The sequence below is a fragment of the Panthera onca genome, chromosome A2 (genome assembly GCF_046562875.1).
Source record: "Panthera onca isolate mPanOnc1 chromosome A2, mPanOnc1 haplotype 2, whole genome shotgun sequence".
Classification (NCBI taxonomy): Eukaryota; Metazoa; Chordata; class Mammalia; order Carnivora; family Felidae; genus Panthera; species Panthera onca.
In genome coordinates, this window is record NC_138340.1 from 122702424 (window position 1) to 122712324 (window position 9901).

At 42.9% G+C, this 9901-nt stretch overlaps 1 protein-coding gene across 2 annotated transcripts in view; it reads left to right on the forward strand.

Moving 5' to 3' along the window:
* ITPRID1 (ITPR interacting domain containing 1) overlaps window positions 1-9413 on the forward strand; it is a 107799-nt gene extending 98386 nt beyond the window's left edge. The window contains exons 12-14 of one of the 2 annotated variants that reach the window (XM_081795052.1): window positions 3522-3649; window positions 4869-4980; window positions 5453-9413. In XM_081795052.1, the coding sequence (XP_081651178.1) occupies window positions 3522-3649; window positions 4869-4980; window positions 5453-5758 (546 nt within the window). In that variant the 3' untranslated portion in view covers window positions 5759-9413. The remainder of the gene's footprint in view (window positions 1-3521; window positions 3650-4868; window positions 4981-5452) is intronic. The other variant, XM_060632848.3, reaches the window with a different exon arrangement.
* The last annotated feature ends 488 nt before the right edge of the window (window positions 9414-9901 follow it).

A 9901-nucleotide genomic window follows, 5' to 3' on the forward strand; every position in this document is an offset into this window, starting at 1 on the left:
TTATGCACAATGACCATCTTTAGACTTGTGTGTGGCTTTCAAATGAGTAGGCATTTAAATGAGAGTGTCCATACAACCAGCTCATGTTTTCTAAAACCTTGTCTCACATTACCTTAGCCTGCTCTCCTCTTAGAATTCACAATTATCCAAAAAAACAATGAGGGGGCGCCTGGGTGCCTCAGTCAGTTAAGAGTCCAACTTCAGCTCAGGTGATGATCTCATGGGTTCAAGCCCCATGTCGGGCTCTGTGCTGACAGCTGGGAGCCTGGAGCCTGCTTCAGATTCTGCGTCTCCCGCTCTCTCTGTCCCTCTCCCGCTCACACTGTCTCTTTCTCCTTCAAAAATAAACATTAAAAAAATTTTTTTGATGCTATTTTTACAACAACTTGATCTGACATTATACATCCTGAAATGCATAGCATGTCAGGTTTTATTAGATGACAGTGCATTTCTCCATATTTAGATTCAAGGAACCACAAACATACATTCAAAGAAAATAATCAACACACACGTGCATTATTATACTTACGTGCGGGTATACACACATGCACACACACACACTTGCAGAAAAGCAAGTAAAAATGGGGGAATGCATTCACCCATGAGAGGAGGCTACTTAAACTGAAGAACAAACTCAAGAATGAAGAGAAAAGCCATCTATGGTGGGTGAGTCTGGGTTTGTAAGGCCTGAAAAATATTCTGGAGAAAAATGTCTCTAAATCAGATGCTAAGTGCTAGCTAGGACTACAAAAATTATTTATAAAAAAAAATTATCTGGAAAATGGATCTTGAACCACATGAAGATTATAGGCAGGGATAGGTACTATCTCTTACCTGTCAATGGAAGTTCCAACTGCGCTTTGAAAGTAACTGCAATTTTAGATAAAAGACTCAGAAAAATCCCCATCTCATCCCCTTACAGAGAAATATGCAACTGTGCAGAGACTCATTTGACTAATTGGCAGATTCCATTTTTGTTGTCCTGTGGGTCATCTAAAATAATGGTTTGTAGGTATGATTAATTCTTATATATGTGTGTGAATTCTTCATAATAATTTATTAATTTAAAAAAAACTCTCCAGGAAAGAAAATGATATTATCTGAAAAAGATTTTTAGATATTAGAAAGTGCTTCTATAATGTTTATTATTTAGATTTAAATAAAAAGGAAGCATACACAGAACGTAGAAAGTAATCAGAGCCAACTCAAAAGTGAAGTTTCAATGTTTTCTGGTGCTGTTGCTCTTACTATTGAAGTTAAAGTCTGTTTTAATGGGCTTGGGTCGTCAAAGTAGACCTTCAATTAACCTTGGGTTACAACCCAACACTTATATTGGAAAAAAGAGTTCAAAACAACTTCTTTTTTGTTTTCCTTGCCGAAATTTTTCCTTTTCTCTGAAACTACTTCTATACCTGTTCTAGAGCTGAAATGTAGCTTTAGTATTTCCAAATGACCAGAAGATGGCAGTGTTTCAGAATCTTCCGCATCACTCCCTTCTGAGGGACCAAATGGCCATCAGTTATTCCTAAATTCCAGCCCTGCATGCCTTCCAATCACAAAGGGTTACCCTAAAATAACTAGATGAAGCATAATATTTAATGTCTCTAATGCTCAGCCTACTTGAGCGCCATATTTCCATGCCCCTGGCCTCACCATCCCTAGAACTTGTCAATTAGGACCATTCAAACAACTCACTCTTAAGAAACGAATAACTTCTCCCTGTGTCCAGCTACACTGTAGTTAATAATCCCTGCTATAACTCAGTTAGATCTTGAGAAGAGAATAAATGAATCAGGATACCTGGGCTTGAAATCTGCCCTTTTTTGACCTTGGACAAGTCAGTTTGCCATTCCGTTTCAGAGCACTTCTCTATAATAAGAGCCCTCCGTGACCTCTAAGATTTTTCTGGTTTCAAGAGCCCTACTGAGGTCACCTTTCAAGCATGCTTGTCAACATCAATAACAGTTCAAAGACTCCTCTACCTGGTTCGAATGTACTCACACTGAAGCCAAAGTAATTTGAGAGTTTTACCATGTAAAGTATGTTTTTCATATAAAAATATTAGAGGACGGAATCAAAACTGAACTCTCAAAGCAAAATGATGAGGAGTTTTCAGTAGAAAAACATCACTTGAAGGAAAGTATATCCATTATGACAATTTCAGTAAAAATAACCATGAGGCTGCCAGGATTTGACCATGGCGTTTTGGGGACAAGAGTAAGAAATCTGAGACTTCCTAAAAACAGGGCTAAGAGGAATTAACACAGTTGTAAGACCAGTCTCTGTGGAAGGAATAAGAGGAAGTTGAAAGAGGGCTGCCATAAAAATCAGCTTCTTTTAAAGAGCTTTCCAGGGGTGCCTGGGTGGCTGAGTCAGTTCAGCATCCGACTTCGGCTCAGGTCATGATCTCACCATTCGTGAGTTCAAGCCCCATATGGGCTCTGTACTGACAGCTCAGAGCCTGAAGCCTGCTTCAGATTCTGTATCTCCTCTCTCTGCCTGCCCCCCATCCTCATGCTCTGTCTCTCTTGGTATCTCAAAAATAAATAAACATTAAAAAAAAAAATTAAAGAGCTTTCCAGAAGCTCTACCAGGCCTGGGAGAGAGAGCATTACAGCCTAAAAAGCATTAATGTCACTTAAAGTCAGATGGATGGAGATGCTGGGGTTCTGGATCATGCATCTATTCAAAGCATGATCCAACCTGGGCTGGAAAACTAGGCGGGTAACTAGTAAAAATTCAGCAAATCGTGAGGTTCCTGACAAATGGACTGGGCTTCGGGGCTGCGGGAAGATACATAAATTAGGAAACCAAGGCAGAAGCACAGTCATGCAGAGAAAGTACGATTTAAAGAACGATTCACATCAGGAGCAATAAGGAGCAGGATAGGGAGAATAGACAGAGTTCAATTCTAGATTCACTTCATGAAGAGAGTAGGATGCCTCATCTATGTCTGCCTTACTCCAGATGAGCTTGTTAGCTACATGGAGCTGATCCTGCAGATTTCACCACCAGGGATTGTGGTTAAGCAGGGCTAAGACTAATAAAAAAATATTCTAAGCAGACTCTCTCTAATCAAACACATACCATCCAGACAGATGTGTTCAATGTTATTGAGATTCAGAGTGAGGCAGTATTCAGCACCCAAATTAAACAAGATTTAACAAGACTCAACTTTTCTAAGCACAAGCCCTCGCTCTGGGCGTTTGTCTACTGCTCTCCCTTATCTACATCCTTGCACCCCCACATCACCTAGTCCTCCAGACAGCCTTTCTGTCTCTGGGACACGATGCCACCAAGGGCCGTCCTATAACAGCTGCTCTTCTGTCCCAGACCAGTATTGCCTCCACTAGCCTGGAGAAGCCAAAGGCTGGCCTTTCCCTCTTTTCTCCCCCACACATTAGCAATAGGGCTCCACTGCAGACCAGGGAGCCCAGGTGGGAAGGCAGGCTCGGCCATGGTGAGCTCTTGCAGTGAATCAGGAAGGACTCCCTTCTCAGCTCTTTTCTAATTGTTCTCAGTGCACAGTCCAGGAGATGGAAGCCATGAAGACGGTGTGCCAGTGTTTCCGGGAGCATTTAGAGGAAATTGAACGGCACCTTACAGGACAGCAGGCACTCTTTTACAGGGACATGTCAGAGGAGGAAAGGTAATTATTGAAGAGAGTCATAAAAGTAGCAGCCCACACACCTGGAGCAAGGAAAGGTAATCAGGGCAGGACAGATGAGCACCAGGGAGCAGGATTAATGAGAAATGAGTCCTTTTCCTTTGCTTTCCTGTTCTTGTCCTTTGCTTTCTCAGTGGGAGTCAGTGAGAGCTATTTGCTAGATAGCGACACTTACTCTTTAAGGCCAAGGCTATTTGAAGTCAGAGGATGGGCAGTCAGCTGGGAAGAGGGGTGGCCAGCGGGATATCTTCAATTGATGTCAATGGGACTTATGCAAATGTAAATGTTGGAAATCTGCATTATTTTCACATAGATTACAAGCATATATCCCAAAAGTAGATTAGCCATTGCCTGGTCCTGAAGGGTGGGAATAGGGTTCAACTGTTAAGGGGCACAGCTTTTATGGGGCAGATGGAAGCATTCCTAAACTGCCTGGTGGTGAGAGATATCACTTGGCAACTTTACTAAAAATCATTGTAGTATACTGTTAAAATAGGTAAATTTTGTGGGATGCAAATTATTCTGCAATAGAGTTGTTTAAAAAAGAAAGGAAACCTGGGGCGCCTGGGTGGCTCAGTTGGTTGAGCATCCGACTTCAGCTCAGGTCATGATCCCATGGTTTGCAGGTTCGAGCCCCGCGTTGGGCTCTGCGCTGACAGCTCAGAGCCTGGAGCCTGCTTCTGGTCCTGTGTCTCTCTCTTTCTCTGCCCCTCCCCTGCTCAAGCTCTGTCTATCAAAAATAAATAAATTAAAAAAAAAAAACATTTTAAAAGAAAGAAAACCTGCCCTGGTAATATACCTATGTCTGCAACTGATACAAATAAAGAAGGTGACATTCCCTTTTAAGAAATGCCAGAGGAGTGAGGCACCTGGGTGACTAGTCGGTTAAGCTTCGGACTCTCGGTTTCAACTCAGGTCATGATCTCATGGTTTGTGGGTTTGAGACCTGCCTTGAGCTCCACGCCGACCTTGCGGAGCCTGCTTGGGATTCTTCTCTCTCTCTCTCTCTCTCTCTCTCTAAATAAATAAATAAACTGAAAAGAAAAGAAAAGGAAAGAAAAAAGAAAAGAGGAGAAGAGAAAAGAAGAGAAGAGAAAAGAAAAGAAATGTCAGAGGAGTGACCTCCATCTTGAGAGGGACGATGGAGGACTGCGCTTGGAGGTGATGTGAAATTCGGTGATTTTCTATTCTTTCCATGCAGGGAAGAGGCAGAGCAACTGCAGACTCTACGCCAGGCCCTGCGGCAGCAGGTGGAGGAGCTGGAGTTTCAGTTAGGAGACCGGGCTCGGCAAATCAAAGACGAGATTCTATTGGTACGAGGCAGTGGGGTGTGAAGATTGATCACATCCTGCCCACCATAGGAGGGATGCGTTAAATCAAAACCTGATTGCACATTCATTTCAGATGCTAGGGTTATGTGCCAATGCCTCTATTTTAAATATAAAGAAACTGAAGCCCAGAAAAGTGCATCACTTGGCCCAAGGCCACGTGGCTGCCTAGCTGATGGCAGTGCAGGATTAGAACTCAGGTCATCTAATTCCTATGCCAATCTTTCCTCCTGCCTTGTAAATAAGAGATAAATATTATTAGCCATTTCCCCAAAGAGAATAAGAAACACAGCTTTTGAGCTAGTGTGGCTTAGTCACTTCCAGAAGCTCCTGCTAGCTCACAGAGCCCACTCTAGAGAATTCCCTGCCCATGAGTACCTTTCCCACAAGTCTGGCTTAGTTATTTGGCACAAATATGGTAAATTGTCCTCTCTTTCTTTTCTTATTTTCCTTGTAGCAGTTTGAGCTTCTCACAGAGGAACAATGGAAACACTATACAAATCTGCATCACTGTAACTGGACAGAAGAAAACGATGGCCAGACTTCGTGTGCTAAAATCCACTCAGCCATGGCCTCCCGGGTTGCCTTTCTTCTGGATGAATACCAGCAGGTTCCCGGCTCAAGCGTGACCCATACAGCTGCCTGTTCCCCACCCACCTGGAAGAGCAACACCAGGATATCTCCTCCAGCTCAGGCTGAGTCAGGTCCAGTCCCTTTGTCAAACTGTCCTATTGGAGAAAAGGATACAAATGACTTCCTCTAGATCAGAGCCGTTTTGATGACCTTCCTGCAAAACATAAGAGCACATTCTCACCAGACAAGGAAATCTAAATTTCCCCCCAAAAGGTGTCTATCAATTCTTCTTCAGCTATTTTTGAAAACATTCTACTCTGGGGGGCAGCTGGGGGGCTCAGTCGGTTAAGTGTCTGACTTTGGCTCAGGTCATGATCTTGGGGTTCATGAGTTTTAGCCCAGCATCAGTCTCTGTGCCGACAGCTCAGAGCCTGGAGCCTCCTTTGGATTCTGTCTGTCTGTCTGTCTCTCTCTCTCTCTCTGCCCCTCCCCTGCTCATTCTCTGTCTTTCTCTCGAAAATGAATGAACATTAAAAAAAATTTTTTTTTAAATATTCTACTCTGGGGATGACTGGGTAGCTCAGTCAGTTAGGCCTCTGACTCTTGATCTCAGCTCAGGTCTTGATCTCAGGGTCATGAGTTCAAGCCCCGTATTGGGGCATGAAGCCTACTTAAATATACATATATTCTACTGTTGTTGAACCCAGGAGAAACTCAATATTTCAATATTCATCCAATACAGAATTAATGAGCACCTACTGTGTTCCTGGCACAGGGAATATGTATCTTGGTAGCCAAGATGTTAGACAAAGAGAGAAAATAACAACAAACGAGTAAGATAATTTCAATATTGACAAATGCCATCGGAGAGGATAGTGTGGGAACAACGTAGGGGGTGGTGTGGAAGAAAAGCATATGGCATTCCTGAGGGTGACAAGGAAGACCTTGCTGACAGGAGGCTATTTGACTAAGACCCAAAGAGTGAGGAAGAGGAAGCCATGTGAAATTCTGGGGAAAGAACCTTTAAAGCAGAAGGAATGGGAACCTTAACGGCCCTGAGACAAAAACAGCCGGAGTCACTGAGCACATGAGTGATGGGAGCACGGAGGGAGACGAAGTCCACGGGACCCATTGTGCACCAGAGTCTGAGAGCAGATCCTTCTTCCATGTGGAAGCCATTACAGGTTTTAAACAGGATTGTCATATAGTCAGGGTTACATCTAAAAATCACGCGGACTGCCTGTGGAGAACACACTGCCGGGGACTTGCAGCTGGGCAGCACTTCCGGTCATGACACCATTGGTATAATCCCTGAGGTGAGAAAGTGTCAAGCTGCTTCCGTGCAGCCGGAGAGGTGTGTGAGGCCGCCATCCCAGGGAAATGCAGGATGCATTGGCAGGCTTGAAGTGCTGAAGGAATGCTAAGGAACAGGGAATAATCGAGGAATGGAATCGTCAGAAAAACCTCATGGAAAAAGTAACCCCTTGAGAGAAGTTATAATTTGTATAAGATGGGCAAGTGGAGGTCACTTCCTAGCACAGAAACTAGGAGGCTAATTCTTTTGAGACCTCCCACTACCAGAATGGGTCGCCTAGCCCTTCTCATGCTTCATCCTCCTTGCTTTTCAGAAACCTTTGGCTTCAGTAGACCTCTCCTACCCTCTGGACCATCCCACAGTCTCTTCTTTTTCTCTCTCCACACCCACTTCCCCAATATACACACTCAGTCTACAAGCATCTTTAGCTCCAGTTCCCGCCCTCTCTGGAATTCCTATCCAGCACTTTCTACTCTCTGTCAGATAGTTTCACCCGGAAGACCTGCCTGTATGTCTCACTCAGCATCTAACACTTATCCTGTTATTTCCCGAATCAGTTCATCTTCCTGATACTCTCTGTTGATGGCATTACTGTTCTCCTTGACATGCAGACTCAGAACCACAAATTCACGTTGTCGCCTCATCCTCCTTCACTCTCTTCCCCCAGAATCAATGAACACATCACTGCTGAGTTTACTGCCGTAATGCCATTCCCACAAGCCCCTTCAGAACCTGTTACCCAGTGAAGACCCAACAAAGGGGCCTCCTAACTGCCTCTAGCTTCCTTCCCTCTGAGCTATACTGGCCTCTGCCAAATTGGTCTCCCTCATGCATCACTTGGGTCAAATTACACTGGCCCAGCAAGAACTTTTAGGATATCCTAGAGACTTAGAGAGAAGTCACAAGATCATACTTCCCAGAGCAGTCTTGCACCAAAAAAACTCTGTGTCTTGCCATTATTATGCCCCTCTCTGTATCTCCCGTTGCCTCATTTCCCTTTAGTACATCCCTGTTTTGGCTCCTACATGATGGTTCAGCTTCCAGCCCCAACTTGGCTCCTGTTATATTGCATATATATCCCCCTAAATTGTCTTTTTCTAAAATTTTTAAGCTTTTTCCTCTTTGTCTGGGTCAGACTCCAGGCTCCCTGGTTTATCTTTATTTCTCCAATGTAGGCTTTGGAAAGTTTGCTGTGGTTTCTGCCTGGATAATCAGCCAGATGACTTCAGATATGATGGAGGAGGAAAAGGAGACCTGTTGCCTTCAGATGAAGGGTAGCATATGGAAACCCCAAGGATCGCTAAACATCTCATGGCATTTCCTTACTTAGTCTCCTAACTTTCCAACAAAGAGCACAAACAGGGAACCAGGATGTGGAGAGGCTGCCCATCTCTCCAGAACCATGACTGTCTTCAGCCCCCGACGACCTGATTGCCAATGCTATATCTTCCATAGCTCATGCCCTTCCTCTCATAGACATGAGACCTCTGGAAACGCAGGCCACCTGGGGATCTGTGGATTACTGCTGGTGTCCACAGTGGTTCTCCATCTTGAATACCCTTTAAACTCACTGGGGAGCTTTAAAAAATACTGACATTGAAGCCCCACCCCAGATCAATTAAATAAGAATTCCCAGGGATGGGATCCAGGTATCTACAAATTTTTAAGGTTCTTCAGATGATTCTGATTTGCAGTTAAAACTGAGAATTGTTGTTCTAGACAGAGAGGCTACCTTACAATTCAATCTTTCCCTGCTGTTTTCTAAGGACTCTTTGATTTCCCCTTTTCCTTTCTATACCACCCCTCTCAGCTAAAGAAGGCTTTCACAATCCATTTGGTTGCGACAGTCACTAAATAACAAAATTAGGAGAGAAAAGAAAGAAAAAATGACATGTGGACTTTATTTCTGTTTTTACAGCATTGACTTCTACCTTGCTCATCAGTTTCATTTTTATTTATAGAGAAGCAGTAAACAGATGACTTTGTTCTGTTTTCCTTCCTTTCCCAAAAGTCCTATTCCAAATGTGATGAAACAGATTAAATATACATATTTGATTAGGTAGGTCAGGGTAAGGATTGTTTGTTTCCTCCATCGAACACCTTCATTCTCTTGCAGGAAACGTCTGTATAAAGTAGCCAATTACAAAAATTATGGAAATTTCTTTTCAATGTATACAGTTGTTCCACCCAGAGGATACAACACAAACATTCTAGGAAGGTGAGCAATTAGGCAATTTTCCTTTACAATGTAAACATTAAAAGTAAATGCAAGGCTGGGTGTTTGAATATTATTTATAGCACCCGAAGATACGAAGCAAGTCTCTCAAGGATAGAATCCACAACAAGCGCTCAGGTAACTCAAAAACTCTGACCTTATGATGTCACCTGTCTTTCGTTCTTCCACCTTCTCCATAAATAAACTTCGAAAATTCATGTGTATAAGTACCGTGCGCTAACTGAATGCACCACTGGAGCACTGGCTGTTGTATGGAAACCAATTTGACAATAAATTTCATATTTAAAAAAATAAATAAACGTTAAAAACAACAAACATATTCATGTGCATATCATGGTATTTATAGCTGCTACAGTGCATCACTCTGGTATCAATTTGCTCAACTTAATATATCATAAAACATTGTGGGTATGGACAGGATGTCAAAGTGTTTTCTGGAGTTACCCGGCAAAGAAAATGCCTTCCACCTCGAATCTTCAGGCATACCTTGCTGGCCTATGTCTTTATTTCAGTGTGATACACGATGTCCCATGCCAAGCACTTACATTACAATCTCTTGTTCTCAAAAGTGGGTTCACAGCAAAACTGCTCATTAGGCTTGGAAAACATTTTTTTTTTCCTGAGAACCTAGCTTAAAGCTAAATAAGATTCCACTTTGGAGTCCAGATGTATTTTAACAAATTTCAGCATGCTTTTGTCTTGAGTTGATTCCACAGAAAACAGATGGAAATTAAGATTTGGTGGTTATTAGCTGATATGATCAAAGCGGATAAAATGGACTG